The sequence below is a fragment of the Oncorhynchus masou genome, chromosome 15, assembly GCF_036934945.1.
Source record: "Oncorhynchus masou masou isolate Uvic2021 chromosome 15, UVic_Omas_1.1, whole genome shotgun sequence".
Taxonomy (NCBI): Eukaryota; Metazoa; Chordata; class Actinopteri; order Salmoniformes; family Salmonidae; genus Oncorhynchus; species Oncorhynchus masou.
Window position 1 is genome coordinate 37874571 of NC_088226.1, and position 15543 is coordinate 37890113.

General features: G+C 46.0%; 1 protein-coding gene across 1 annotated transcript in view; it reads left to right on the plus strand.

Annotated features, from left to right (window-relative positions):
* The first annotated feature begins 9748 nt into the window (after positions 1-9748).
* LOC135556216 (insulin-like growth factor-binding protein 3) overlaps positions 9749-15543 on the plus strand; it is a 72866-nt gene continuing 67071 nt past the window's right edge. The window contains exon 1 of the mRNA XM_064989224.1: positions 9749-10174. Coding sequence (XP_064845296.1) covers positions 9811-10174 — 364 coding nt within the window. The 5' untranslated portion in view covers positions 9749-9810. The remainder of the gene's footprint in view (positions 10175-15543) is intronic.

Genomic DNA, 15543 nt, shown 5'->3' on the forward strand with positions numbered 1-15543 from the left:
CCGGCGGGAATCCAGTATCCGATGGACGGTATAAGCCGGCTGGCCTCCAATGACACGAGGCGGAGGGGGAGGTCTGTCTGCCGGGACAAGGGGAGAAAAAACAACAGGTTTTAACAATGAAATGTGAAATGTGGGATTAATCTTAAGGGATCTGGGTAAGTGTAGGCGATAAGAAACTGGGTTAACTCTCCTGGCAACCTTGAAGGGACCGATGTATTTTTCGGACAGCTTGCGAGACTCCACCCGTAGAGGTAAGTCTCTTGTGGAGAGCCAGACTCTCTGGCCGGGGCGCAGGGTAGGCCCGGGACGGCGACGTCTGTTGGCTTGTTGTTGGTACCTCTGTGAGGAACGCATAAGATTAAGACGGGTCTTCCTCCACATAAGCCGACAGCGTCTGACGAACTTCAAGGCTGAAGGCACTCTGACTTCTGCCTCCTGGTCCGGGAACAATGGAGGAGCATAGCCAAACTGACACTCGTGCGGGGACATACCAGTGGAGGAGGAGCGCAAGGTGTTGTGCGCGTATTCGGCCCAAACAATAAAGGATGACCATGTGGACGGGTTGTCACGAGTCATACATCGGAGGGTGGTTTCCAGCTCTTGATTCATCCTCTCTGTTTGGCCGTTGGACTCCGGATGGTACGCTGAAGATAGACTGGCAGAAGCCCCCATGAGTTGGCAGAAGGCCTTCCAAAACCTTGAGGCGAACTGGGGACCTCTGTCAGAAACCATATCTTGAGGAATGCCGAAGACTCGGAACACATGATTAATTACCAACTCAGCCGTTTCCTTGGCAGAAAGTAACTTAGTCAGAGGGACGAACCTGGCCGCCTTTGAAAACCTGTCGATTATGACTAGGATAGTAGTATTGCCATGGGATGGAGGAAGTCCAGTAATAAAGTCCAATGAGATATGGGACCAGGGTCTGTGGGGAACAGGTAAAGGGTGAAGGAGTCCTTGAGGGCGGAGGTGAGAAGATTTGCCCTGGCAGCACACGGGACAGGCATTGACGAAAGTGGCAACGTCTTCTCTTATGGTAGGCCACCAGAACTTACGCTGGATGAACTCCAAGGTGCGACCTACGCCCGGATGACAGGTGAGGCGAGAGGAGTGCCCCCACAGAAGGACCTGAGTCCTCACTGCCTTGGGGACAAACAACCGATTGGCAGGACCTCCTTTCGGGTCCGGTTCGCTAGCTTGAGCACGTCTCACGGTATCCTCAACTTGCCACGAGATCGGAGCCACAATCTTAGCAGCAGGAAGGACAGGCATGTCCGTGTCATCTCGAATGGCAGGAGCGTAGACTCGGGACAGGGCATCCGGTTTGAGATTCTTCGACCCGGGCCGATAGGTGAGGATAAACTGGAATCGATTGAAGAAAAGAGACCATCTAGCTTGTCTAGAGTTCAACCGCTTCGCCTGCTGGATATACTCCAGATTTTTGTGGTCCGTAAGCACTTGAAACGGATGAGAAGCCCCCTCGAGCCAGTGTCTCCATTCCTTCAATGCCATCTTAACCGCTAGGAGTTCACGATCCCCACATCGTAGTTCCTCTCAGTCGGGGTAAGCCGGTGTGAGAAGAAAGCGCACGGATGAAGCTTCTTGTCTTCACCCCTCTGAGACAGGACAGCTCCAACACCAACCTCTGATGCGTCTACCTCCACCACAAATGGTTCATCCGTAGTCGGTAGTATCAGGATGGGAGCAGAGAGAACGCGCTGCTTGAGTCCTTGGAAGGCCGTCTCAGCTTCTCTTCCCCACAAAAACCTTGCATTGCCACCCTTGGTTAAAGCTGAGAGAGGGGCTGCCACCAAGCTGAAGTTCTTGATGAACTTGCGGTAAAAGTTTGTGAAGCCCAGGAAACGCTGAACTTCCTTAACGGATTTGGGGGTGGGCCAATCCGCTACCGCCCCTACCTTCCTGGGGTCCATTTGGACTCGACCGGGTTCCACTACAAATCCCAGGAATTGTACTCGGGATGAATGGAATTCACATTTTTCCGGCTTAACGTACAGATGGCTGTCCAGGAGGCGTTTGAGTACTTGTCTGACATGCTTAGTGTGTTCTTGAAGGGAGCTCGAAAAGATGAGGATGTCATCCAAGTAAACGAACACAAATATGTTAAGCATATCCCTAAGCACATCGTTTATGAGCGCTTGGAACACCGCTGGGGCGTTGGTCAGGCCGAAGGGCATCAAGTATTCATAGTGACCAGTAGGCGTGTTGAAAGCGGTCTTCCACTCATCACCAGGTCTGATCCGCACAAGATGGTATGCGTTCCGCAGGTCAAGCTTAGTGAAAACAACTGCTTCCTGGAGCAGCTCGAAGGCTGTGGCCATAAGGGGTAGCGGGTAACGGTTACGGACGGTTATGGCATTGAGTCCCCGGTAGTCGATGCAAGGACGTAATCCACCGTCTTTCTTGGCCACAAAGAAAAACCCTGCTCCCGCCGGGGAGGTGGATGGACGCATGAGGCCTGCTTCCAGAGCGTCCTTGATGTAGGTATCCATAGCAGCTCGTTCGGGTGGAGATAGGGAAAAGATCCGACCCCTGGGGGGCAAGTCCCCGGAAACAGGTCGATGGGGCAATCGTAAGGTCTATGGGGTGGTAGCATGGTGGCCCTCTGTTTGCTAAACACCAGTTTGAGGTCATGGTAACACTCGGGAACTCGGGTCAGGTCGATGGATTCTAAAGACTCGGGAGTAGAACTCGGGAATTCTGGAAAATACAAGTAGCTTGGCACGTAGGACCCCACTGCTTGATAGTGCCCACAGACCAGTCGATGTGAGGGTTATGGCTGTGAAGCCAGGGGTATCCAAGGACGAGAGGGAACTCGGAACAGGAGATCAAATGAAAGTTCATCAATTCCTGGTGTTGTGAAACTGAAAGTCGCAAGGAGGTAGTGACATGAGTGACAAGTCCAGATCCCAAAGGGCTTCCATCCAATGTAGTGACCCTCATGGGTTCACTTAGAGGTTCAGAGGGAACGCCATTCTCCTTCGCCCAGACACCATCCATGAAGTTACCTGCGGCTCCAGAGTCTACCAAGGCTTGAAGGTGAAGCTTGTGGTTGTCCCAGGAGAGGGTGACTGGAATGAGCAGACGGGAGTTGGACGGATGGGAGGAGGTTATGTTTCCCGTTACAGTTCCCCCCGGTCTGTACGGGACAGAGCGTTTCCCTGGAGCCCGGGACACGTGGAACGGAAATGGCCCGGTTTGTCGCAATATAGACAGCGTCGCTCCCTCATCCGGCGGTCTCTCTCAGCCTGGGAGATGCGTCCAATCTGCATGGGTTCCGATGGAGCCAGCGAGGATAAAGGTGGGGACTCGGAGCTGGGACTGATAGGGGCTAGAGGTCTACGGTTGAGTTCTCTCTCTCTCAGATGCTGGTCAATGCGTGAGGCCAACTTGATCAGGGACTCGAGATTGTCCGGTGGTTCCCAAGTGGCCAGTTCATCTTGGATAGTGTCGGAAAGGCCTTTCAGAAAGCACACCGTGAGCGCCTCGTTGTTCCAGCCACTCGCTGCTGCCACCGTGCGGAACTGGATGGCATAGTCCGTCACGCTGCGCCAACCTTGGTGGAGAGTCAGGAGCTGTTTGGCTGAGTCAGAACCACTGCTTGGGCCTTGAAACACTCGTTTGAATTCCTCAGCAAAGGCAGAGTAGCTGGCACAGCAGGAACTATGGGCATCCCACACAGCAGTAGCCCAGGCCAGGGCTTTTTCCGACAGCAGGGTGATGATATAAGCGATCTTAGACCGGTCGGTGGGAAACGACGAGGGTTGTAGCTCAAAGGAGAGAGAACATTGGGTGAGAAACCCTTTACAAGCACTTGGATCACCTGAGAACCGTTGGGGAGGTGGAAGACGAGGTTCAGCCAGGGGGTTAACTGCCATGGGTACGTGAATCTGAGGTACTGGGACGGGAACTGTTGCCGGGGTAAGACGATCAGATATTTGCTTAATGGAAGTCAGCATCTCCGACAGAAGATGAGAATGTCTAGCCATTAAGGCCTCTTGCTGAACCAGGGCGGCTTCGTGGCGTTGGACAGTCTCCTGGTGGTGGGACAGCATGGCAAAAAGGTCCTGGGAACTGGCTGCCTCTGGGTTCATTTTTGGCTCTGTGTTTCTGTCAGGACCCGGTTACGAACCTGGGTCTCTGGAGTGAGAAACAGTCACTTAACCAACTGAGCCACGAATAGTCAGCAGAACCCAGAAGATGAGGCAGACACAGCAGTACTTAAGACGGTGTATTTAATAAAGTAAAAAAGGAGAAGTCCTTCAATACAAAATGGCAAATCCAAAAGGTGGTAGGTATAGCACAAAAAAGCCTCAAGAGATACTCAAAAACAAAAACAGAATTCCACAAGAGCATCCACCGGAAACGACAAGAATACACAGAACACTAGGGCTGGGTGCTAACATACAAACACAGAGCACAGAACTGAGGGAAACTAAGGGTTTAAATACAATCAGGGGAAACGAGGCACAGGTGCAAATAATAATGGGGAACAAGGGAAAAAACATAAGATCAAAAAGCACAATGGGGGCATCTAGTGACCAAAACCCGGAACAACCCTGGCCAAATCCTGACACTCACAGACATCATTCAAACTGTATTTGAAATGTCAGAGTGTTTACTATTCAGATCTACTAATAATATGCATATCTTATCTTCTGGGGATGAGTAGCAGGCAGTTGAATTTGGGCATGCATTTCATCCAGACGGGAATATACTGTCCCCTGTCACCAAGAAGTTAACTTTGCCGACTCCACAATGGTGGTAGGCATGATCACCGACAATGATGAGACAGACTATAGGGAGGTCAGAGTACCAGGGAAACAGCCTCTCCCGCAAGGTGATCAAGACAAAGGTGATGATCGTGGACTACACAAAAAGGAGGGCTGAGCACGCCCCCATTCTCATCGACGGGGTTGTAGTGGAGCAGGTCGAGAGCTTCGAGATCCTTAAACCTTAGATCCTCAAAGTTCTACAGCTGCACCTTCGAGAGCATCCTGACTGGTTGCATCACCACCTGATATAGCAACTTCTCAGCATCCGACCTCAAGGAGCTACAGAGGGTAGTAGGTGTGGCCCAGTAATTCACTGGGGCCAAGATTCCTGCCATCCAGGACCTCTATACCAGGCGGAAGGTCCTAAAAAAGGCCAACGACTCCAACCACCCTAGTTATTGACTGTTCTCTCTGCTACCGCACAGCAAGTGGTAACGGAGCGCCAGGTCTACGTCCAAAAGGCTCCTTATCAGCTGCTACCCCCAAGCCATAATACTGCTGAACAGCTAATCAAATGACTTCCTGGACTATTTTCATTTACCCCTCCCCCCTTTTTTACAAGGCTGCTACTCGCTGTTTATTATCCATGCATAGCCACTTTACCCCTACTTACATGTACAAATTACCTCAACTAACCTCTACTACCGCACATTGACTCGGTACCAGTACCCCTTGTGTGTATATATAGCCTCATTATTGTTATTTTATTGTGTTACTTTTTCAACTTAAATTTTGTAAATATATTCTTAACTCTTATTTTTGCATTATTGGTTATTGGTTAAGTAAGCATTTCAAGGTAAGGTTTACCTGTTATACCTGTTGTATTCGGCACATGTGACATAACATTTTATTTAGATTTTATTTCATTTTTGGGAAACACGACCTTCCAAATCCCCTATCCCCTGAAAGAATCCATCTCTCTCCCAGAACCCTCACGATACCATCCACCCGTCCATTACTCCCTCTGATCGCTCCTCCCTGCCCCTTACTGTCCCTGATTCCCCACTCCCAACAACAACTGCCCCCTGGCCTACCTGGTTAAATAAAGGTAAAATGAAATAAATGTAAAAAATCTGAAACTCATCCAGAAGCCATTAACGCATTGTCTTGGCTATGTGCTTATCCTGTTAGAAGGTGAACCTTTGCCCCAGTCTGAGGACATGAGCACTCTGGAGCAGGTTTTCATCAAGGATCTCTCTGTACTTTGCTCCGTTCATCTTTCCTTTGATCCTGACTAGTCTCCCAGTCCCTGCCGCTGATGGTGCCAGGTCTCCTCCATACGTGACGCTTGGCATTCAAGCCAAAGAGTTCAATCTTGGTTTCATCAGACTAGAAAATCATGTTTCTCATGGTCTGAGAGTACTTTAGGTTCCTTCTGACAAACTCCAAGTGCGCTCTCATCTACCATAAAGGCCTGATTGGTGGATTGCTGCAGAAATGGTTGTCCTTCTGGAATGTTCTCCCATCTCCACAGAGGAAATCTAGAGCTCTGTCAGAGTGACCACTGGGTTCTTGGTCACCTCCCTGACCAAGGCCCCCCCCCCTGCCCCATTGCTCAGTATTCAATAAACCATTTAACGATGTTAGAAGAAGTGTTTGAGTTTCCTCAAAAGAATGAATATTGAAGCAATGACATGATGTAATAAATGAACTTGAATATGTGACAAGAGCAAAGGTAATTTGCCTTATTAAACCTGCCAGATCATTTCCCATCAATGGATGGTTAAACAATGAGGCACAAGGGGGTATGGTAAATGCCCAATATACCACGGCTAAGGGCTGTTCTTAAGCGTGATGCAACGAGGAGTGCCTGGATACAGCCATTAGCCGTGGTATATTAGCCATATACCGCAAACCCTCAGGGTGCCTTATGCTGTTATAAACTGGTTACCAACGCAATTACAATAGTAAAAAGTAATGGTTTGTCATACCTGTGGTATATGGTCTGATATACCACGGCTTTGAGACAATCAGCATTCAGGGTTCGAACCAGGTTTCTAGTTGTAAATACATCCCCTTTGCTCATGTGCTTGACTATAGCTAAATCATACAGGAGAGTGATGGAAGTTGGACAGAGGATCTCGAAATCTCTGAGCAAGAAACATTTGGATTAACATAAAAAAACGAATGTTAGGCAATTTGCTGGCAATTCTGTTATTATGTGCCAGATCTGAAGACTACAAACCGTTAAAAATAGCCCATTTGCGAGATTGACTTGTCAATTCAATAGGCATAGGCTACAGACTAAAATCTGGGTTTATAATTCTTGTAAAATGTTGCTATAGTTTTTTGAGATAAAGGCAAGTAGCCCATAGCCCCTGATAGGCCTAGATCTCATTTCAAATAGTCTACAGTAGCCTAGACAAGATGTAGGCAAGATGTAAACTGAACGATTTAGCAGCTTGCTTAGTTCAAATGAACATACACATTTATTCAACATGAATAGCGAGGCCATTTCGCAGTAAGAAGTGCTTGTTTCCCCAACAGCCTGCTGGAATAGGCTACTGAGGATGGGGTCATAATTTCAATCACTGAATCAAATATTAATAATATGTATATGAACTGAATATGCTTAAACAACAGCCAGTGTTTATTTTTTAAATTGTGTTTTACGTGTAGCTTAATCAGGCTACTGTTACCATCAATCGAATGCGTTCATAATAACACAACAACAATAACAATAAATTTCTCACAACAATAAACTGAAGATATAGGTTATGTATTCAATTGGTTTGCCAGCTCCAGGTAGGCTGCAGAAGTGGCACAAATTGATTTGCAACTCTAGTGATATCGTAATTTCAACGTATGTATTGTATCAAATGGTAGCATACAATGGCATTTACCTTAATAGGCTACTTGATGGACAACAAAGGCAAATGTATTATTCTCCATATTTAGCCTGTCCGTTTATTGAGGACTTTTCCCCATACAAAAAGAACCACGCAAGGGAGTTCCAAAACTTCCATTTCAAATTTCCACTCCAGCAGCCCACAAGACCCAAGAAATGAGCACAGATAAAACACTTCGCTTGATACCGATTTCTTTAAGCATTCAACATTAGAATGCAGTTTAAACCACCTCCGAGCAGATTTATGTAATGCGCTCTAGTGTGCCCAAAGTCGTTGTCCAGTGCTTTGCGCTCTAGTGTGCCCAAAGTCGTTTTCCAGTGCTTTGTCTTCATTATTTCTTGATGTGCATCAGTTATAGAGTATTAATATGTTTCATGGAAAAAGGTTTGGAAATAGGTGTCTTCATAAGGACGATCTAAATAGCCTTCCTACAACTGGTAAAAAGTTGACACAACGTGTGAACGTGCTGCTCTCTCTCATCTCGCTCACTGACTCAGCCAATAACTGTAGTGCTCTCTCTTTCAATTCAATTAAATTTCAATTCAAGGGGCTTTACTGGCATGGGAAACATGTGTTAACATTTCCAAAGCAAGTGAGGTAGATAATATACCAAAGTGAAATAAACAATAAAAATGAACAGTAAACATTTCACATACAGAAGTTTCAAAACAATAAGGACATTACAAATGTCATAGTATGTATATATACACTGTTGTAACAATGTACAAATGGTTAAAGTACACAAGGGAAAATAAATAAGCATAAATATGGGTTGTATTTACAATAGTGTTTGTTCTTCACTGGTTGCCCTTTTCTTGTGGCAACAGGTCACAAATCTTGCTGCTGTGATGGCACACTGTGGTATTTCACCCAGTAGATATGGGAGTTTGGGTTTGTTTTTGAATTCTTTGTGTGTAATCTGGGGGAAATATGTGTGTCTAATATGGTCATACATTGGGCAGGAGGTTAGGAAGTGCAGCTCAGTTTCCACCTCATTTTGTGGGCAGTGTGCACATAGCCTGTCTTCTCTTGAGAGCCATGTCTGCCTACTGCGGCCTCTCTCTCTCTCTCTCTCTCCTAATACTACTACTACTCACTCACTCACTCACTCAGCAACAGCCTGTCTCACTCAGGAGCAGGTCACATGGAAATATATTTATTTTTAAGAGTAATGCATTGGCGGCCCACCGTGCAACTTAGAAATAGCTGAAAACCCACAACCCGTGACCAATACATTTTCCCCCGCGACATCATTTTCAAAGTAGCCTATTTGTTTTTTTTTTGCAGGAAAACCACGAACATGGCAGCACTTATCAATCCGTCTTTGCAAACTTCCTGGTAGTTGGCCACAAGAAAAAGTATGTTCACTCAAAATCTGAGCATTTCTATATCCCCAACCCGAGTGATATTCGAGTCATCTAACAAGCAATTTTACAAGGAAATCTTAATTACTGTTCAATATTTTTAACAAATAAGACTACCTATGCCATGTAAACTGGACTAACACCTCAGTAATGGGTGTAATAAATCCAACCCCTTACTGATTGGATAATCAGTAAGTAATAATCAGTAAGTTATTTACTGATACGTTATTTATCTTTGTATAGTATAAGATCAATTAATCAATCAATTAAATCAAGCTATTCTAATAATTATACCTGCAAAAAAGCATATTGGGAAATATAACGGTGCACCTCCCCATCTTTTTAACTTTGAAAGACGGAAATTAACTCAACACAGTCAAGTAACAACAACACCATGAAGGAAAATGTTTATTGAATCAAATGTCCTTCACTTGTGCTGAAATGTAGGTAAGGTGACAGACATTCCTAACACTGATCTGAATAAAAGGCATGGAAAGTCACATCAATTTCTAATGACTAAATGTACTCTAAGCAGGACAATGTGTAAATAAAAACAAATAAACACTTAGGTTACAGGAGCCTGTGTGTCGATGTCCGTGGTACCTCGAGATCCGGGCTCTCCGTTTACATTATTCATATGAAGGGTGTGACTTGTTGGCTGTTTTTTCAGCCTGTATAAAACAACAAGTTCGCGTAAAATAAAATAGATGGAGAAGGCTATCCGGCACTCTTTGACACGGAGAGTCCCCGTAAGCCTAGTTGACAACTCGCCTACTGTCCCTTTGTGACCAGCTTTTCGGCAGAATGCCCGGTCTATGCTTGTTTTGTCTCACTGCCGTGCTCGCTGCATTCACACGGTTCGCGGAGACCGTGGGGACGGTGGTCCGATGCGAGCCGTGTGACACCGTGGCTCTCATGCAGTGCAAGCCTCTGGCAAAAGACTGCGCCGACAGGGTAAGGGAGCCTGGCTGTGGGTGCTGTCTGACGTGCGCCCTTGCAGAGGGTCAGGCGTGTGGAGTGTACACCGGACGCTGTGGCTCCGGGCTGACCTGTCAGCACCAACCCGGGGAGACCCGACCACTGCAAGCCCTGCTAGAGGGACGGGGAGCGTGCTCCAGCGTCGCGTCCAAAACACTCAGCCCCATTCTGCTCCCCACAGAGAAACAAGGTAAGCACCGTTCTATGTGTCTCTCTTTCTGTGAAGGGACTAAGCTGGGTGCCTGGGTAGGTGTTTCTATTAGATAACCCTTACTGTATCCCTATAGGACTATAGCCTGCAGTTTGGTGTTGGTGCGTATAGCAGGGCACTTCTTTCTATCAACATTAGCGCACTTAAGTTACATGACCTATTAACTCATGGCAATCGGTAGTATCTAGCTACTCAGCGGACAGTGACTGCCTTGTGACCCGCTTTCCACGAGTGCTGTGTAGTAGCCCTGCACACCCCTCTGTCAGGTTCGGGTGACTGTTGCAAATTGCAACGCATGGTTCAATTCATTCAATACTAAGAAGGTGTTCTTAATAGTCTGTTTACTTAGTCTAAATGTGTAAGTTGACCGCTTAACTACAACATTCTCGGTAATGGTAACGTCCTCTTTTTACTTGCTATGACTGTGGTATTATTGTTTACCTTAGTTTAATACACTGACTGTAAATCGCTCAGGATACAAGTGTCTGCTAAATTATCAAAATGTAAATGTAAAAATGAACACTTGTAAAAACACACTGCTGGTTATTATTCTAATGACCTTAGTCCCCAAACAAGGGCACATTTGATCAGAATACAAATAGTTTGAGGGCGGAGCTCACTGGAATAATACCCAGCAGTGTGCTTTGCAAGTTTTCGTTAGACATTTACATTTTAATAATTTAGCTGATGCTCTTGTCCAAAGCATAGTCAGTGCATTCAGCTGTGGTTGATTTCAAAAAACACAGTCATAGCAAGTAGTAGCTGTCTAAGCATCTGTAACCGTTACAGGGAATGATGTTGTAGTTAATCATACATTGGTCTTCATAATACCTCTTATTATTAGTAAAATACCTTTTAAATGTAATTATGTAATGAGTTAGTGTAAAGTATGTCACTATAATGTTGATATTGACTTGCCGCCAGCTTCTTTGAGGTTACTGGAAAATGCAGTGCAATGACACAGAACAATACTTTTACCAATACTTTTACGTTAGCTGTATGTTTTGTATGAAAGTAAGTGTTGCTGACAGCGTGCTGGTATGTTACAGTATATGTGTTTAATTAGATGGGATTAGTGCAAGCAGGTTGGCTGCTAGGTATTTGTATATAGTGCCTTCGGAAAGTATTCAGACTCCTTTACTTTTTCCACATTTTCTTACATTACAGCCTCAAAATTGAGCTCGGGTGCATCCTGTTTCCATTGATCATCCTTGAGATGTTTCTACAACTTGATTGGAGTCTGCCTGTGGTAAATTCAATTGATTGGACATGATTTGGAACGGCTCACACCTGTCTATATGAGGTCCCCACAGATGACAGAGCAGAAACAAAGGTTGAAGGAATTGTCTGTAGGGCTCTGAGACAGAATTGTGTCGAGGCACAGATCTGGGGAAAGGTACAAACAACTGTCTGCAGCATTGAAGGTCCCCAAGAACACAGTGGCCTCCATCATTCTTAAATAGATGAAGTTTGGAACCACCAAGACTCTTCCTAGAGCAGGCCGCCCAGCCAAACTGAGCAATTGGGGGAGAAGGGCCTTGGTCAGGGAGTTGACCAATAACCCTATGGTCACTCTGACATATTTCTAGAGTTCCTCTGTGGAGATGGGAGAAGCTTCCAGAAGGACAACCATCTCTGCAGCTCTCCACCAATCAGGACTTTATGGTAGAATGGAAAAACGGAAGCCACTCCTCAGTAAAAGGCACATGACAGCCCACTTGGAGATTCTCTGATCTGATGAAACCAAGATTCAACTCTTTGGCCTGAATGCCAAGCGTCACGTCCGGAGGAAACCTGGCACCATCAAATCAAAGTTTATTTGTCACGTCCAACGAATACAACAGGTGTAGACCTTACAGTGAAATACTTACTTACAGGCTCTAACCAACAGTGCAATTTTTAAGTAAAAAAAGGTATTAGGTGAACAATAGATAAGTAAAGAAATAAAAACAACATTAAAAAAGACTGTGTCGGGCTGATTGAGGTTGTACATGTAGGTATGGCTAAAGTGACTACGCGTATATGATCAACAGAGAGTAGCAGTAGCGTAAAGAGGGGTTGGGTGGTGGGACACAATGCAGATAGTCCGGGTAGCCAATGTGCGGGGGCACCGGTTAGTCGGGCTAATTGAGGTAGTATGTCCATTAATGTATAGTTAAAGTGACTATGCATATATGATAAAAAGAGAGTAGCAACAGCCAGGACAATGCAAGAGTGGCTTTGGGACAAGTCTCTGAATGTCCATGAGTGGCCCAGCCAGTGCCCAGACTTGAACCCGATCAAACATCTTTGGAGAGACCTGAAAATAGCTGTGCAGCAACGCTCCCTATCCAACCTGACAGAGCTTGAGAGGATCTGCAAAGAATGGGAGGAATTCCCCAAATACAGGTGTGCCAAGCTTGTAGCGTCAATAAGACTCAATCCTGTCATCGCTGCCAAAGGTGCTTCAACAAAGTACTGCCTAAAGGGTCTGAATACTTATCATCGTCATGATCACAACCCATGTGGGGCCCCCGTGTTAAGGGTCAGCGTGGCGGAGGTAATATTTCCTACCCTCACCACCTGGGGTCGGCCCTTAAGGAAGTCCAGGATCCAGTTGCAAAGGGAGTTGTTCAGTCCCAGGATCCTAAGCTTGGTGAGGTACTTGGAGGGGACAATGGTGTTGAACGCTGATCTGTAGTCAATGAATAGCATTCTCACATAGGTATTCCTATTATCTATCTGAGTGAGGGCAGTGTAGAGTGCAGTTCAGATTGCGTCGCCCTCGGATCTATTTGGGCGGTATGCAGATTGGAGTGGGTCTCCAGCAGGGTCTCCAGCAGGTCGATTGCGAGCTACCAGTAGCTCGCAGACCACCTATGAGTAGCTCGCCAAACAATTCTGAAAGTAGGCCCACATGTGTTCCACCACAAACTGTCATAAACAAATCTCACAAGTATAACACATCGCAAGCTCCCAGCTACTACAGAAGTCAAGGCTGGTGTAACTGGGTCAGGTTTGTAGGCCTCCTTGCTTGCTCATGCTTTTTCAGTTCTGCCCACACATTCTATGGGATTGAGGCCAGGGCTTTGTGATGGCCACTCCAATACATTGACTTTGTTGTCCTTAAGTCATTTTGCACAACTTTGGAAGTATCCTTGGGGTCTTTGGAAGACCCATTTGTGACCAAACTTTAACTTCCTGATTGATGTCTTGAGATGTTGCTTCAATATATCCACATAATTTTCCTTCCTTCAATGCCATCTATTTTTTGATGTTCACCAGTCCCTCCTGCAGCAAAGCACCCCCACAACATGATGCTGCCACCCCCATGCTTCAGGGTTGGGATAGTGTTCTTCGGCTTGCAAGCCTCCCCCTTTTTCCTCCAAACATAACGATGGTCATTATGGCCAAAAAGTTTATTTTTGTTTCATCAAGACCAGAGGTCATGTTTCCAAAAAGTACGATCTTTGTCCACATGTGCAGTTGCAATCCGTAGTCTGGCTTTTCTATGGCGGTTTTGGAGCAGTGGCTTCTTCCTTGCTGAGTGGCCTTTCAGGTTATGTCGATATAGGACTTGTTTTACTGTGGATATAGATATTGTTGTACCTGTTTCCTCCAGCATCTTCATAAGGTCCTTTGCTGTTGTTCTGGGATTGATTTGCACTTTTCGCAAGAAATTACGTTTATCTCTAGGAGACAGAACGTGTCTCCTTCCTGAGCAGTATGACAGCTGCGTGGTCCCATGGTGTTTATACTTGTGTACTATTGTTTGTACAGATGAACGTGGTACCTTCAAGCATTTGGAAATTGCTCCCAAGGATGAACCAGACTTGTGGAGGTCTACAATTGTTTTTCTGAGGTCTTGGCTGATTTCTTTTGATTTTGTATAGTATGTAAAGTATGTAAAGTATGTAAATCAGAAGCTTCTAAAGCCATGACATCATTATCTGGCATTTTCCAAGCTGTTTAAAGGCACATTCAACTTAGTGTATGTAAACTTCTGATCCACTGGAATTGTGATACAGTGAATTATAAGTGAAATAATCTGTCTGTAAACGATTGTTGGAAAAATTACTTGTGTCATGCACAAAGTAGATGTCCTAACCGACTTATCAAAACTGTAGTTTGTTAACAAGAAATGTGTGTAGTGGTTGAATATTTTTATATTGTTACTATTGCTTTTTTAGCCCCAGACATCAATTATCTGCAGATAATTTATAAAAACATTCTCTGAAGAAGGTAATTCCTCACTGCAGGAACAATATAGGGAGGAGAGAGCCTCATTCTGGTCCATACAACATTTTTTCAGTGCATTACATTTAGTCATTATTCTTTTTGCAGGCCATCTAATAGTTTGGTCAGGTTAAAATGTATTTGAAATCACATTTGACTTAGGCTTTAAATTAGATTTTAGTTCAATTTCTAAGCATTACTGAACGAAGACCCCACTCACAGAAAAGACTCGGAATGCCCATCACTAGCAGTTGATCACTAGCACATTAGAGGCTGTTACCTATATGCTTAGACTTAAAATCACTGGCCACTTTAATAATGTTGACATATTTTGCATTACTCTAAGACTCCGCACTGTCCTCTCGATGCCAGGATGACCCGAGGAGGGGAGAGTATGAGCCCACCGGATCAGCTTATCCCGGACCCCCCTCGCCACGTACTGAGTCCCCACTGGACAGTTAGGGGGGGGGGGTGGGCGGCTCTAACTGTGAGGCCCTCTCTATCTCTGCGTCCATCTCCCATACCGCCGGTGCAACGAGACATGACAGTGGAATGATGGGAGTTGGCTCAACGGACCGCTCCTCGGTATCATAGAGGCGGGACAGTGCGTCGGCTTTGGTGTTTTGGGAGCCTGGCCGGTATGAGATGGTAAACCGAAACCTGGTGAACAACATTGCCCATCTAGCCTGACGTGGATTTAGTCTCCTCGCTGCCCGGATATACTCGAGATTACGATGGTCAGTCCAGATGAGAAAAGGGTGTTTCGCCCCCTCAAGCCAATGTCTCCACACCTTCAGAGCTTTGACTACAGCTAACAACTCCCGGTCCCCCACGTCATAGTTTCGCTCCGCTGGACCGAGCTTGCTCAAAAAGAAAGCACACGGGTGGAGCTTGGGTGGCACGCCCGAGCGCTGGGACAGCACGGCCCCGACCCCAGCCTCGGACGCATCCACCTCCACTATGAACGCTAAAGAGGGGTCCGGATGCGCCAACACGGGCGCATTGGTGAACAGCTCTTTCAAACGACTGAAAGCTCTGCCCGCCTCTGCTGACCAACGCGCTCCTCAGGTCCAGTTTTGTGAAGAAGCGCGCCCCGTGAAATGATTCCGCCGCCGTAGCGATGAGAGGTAGTG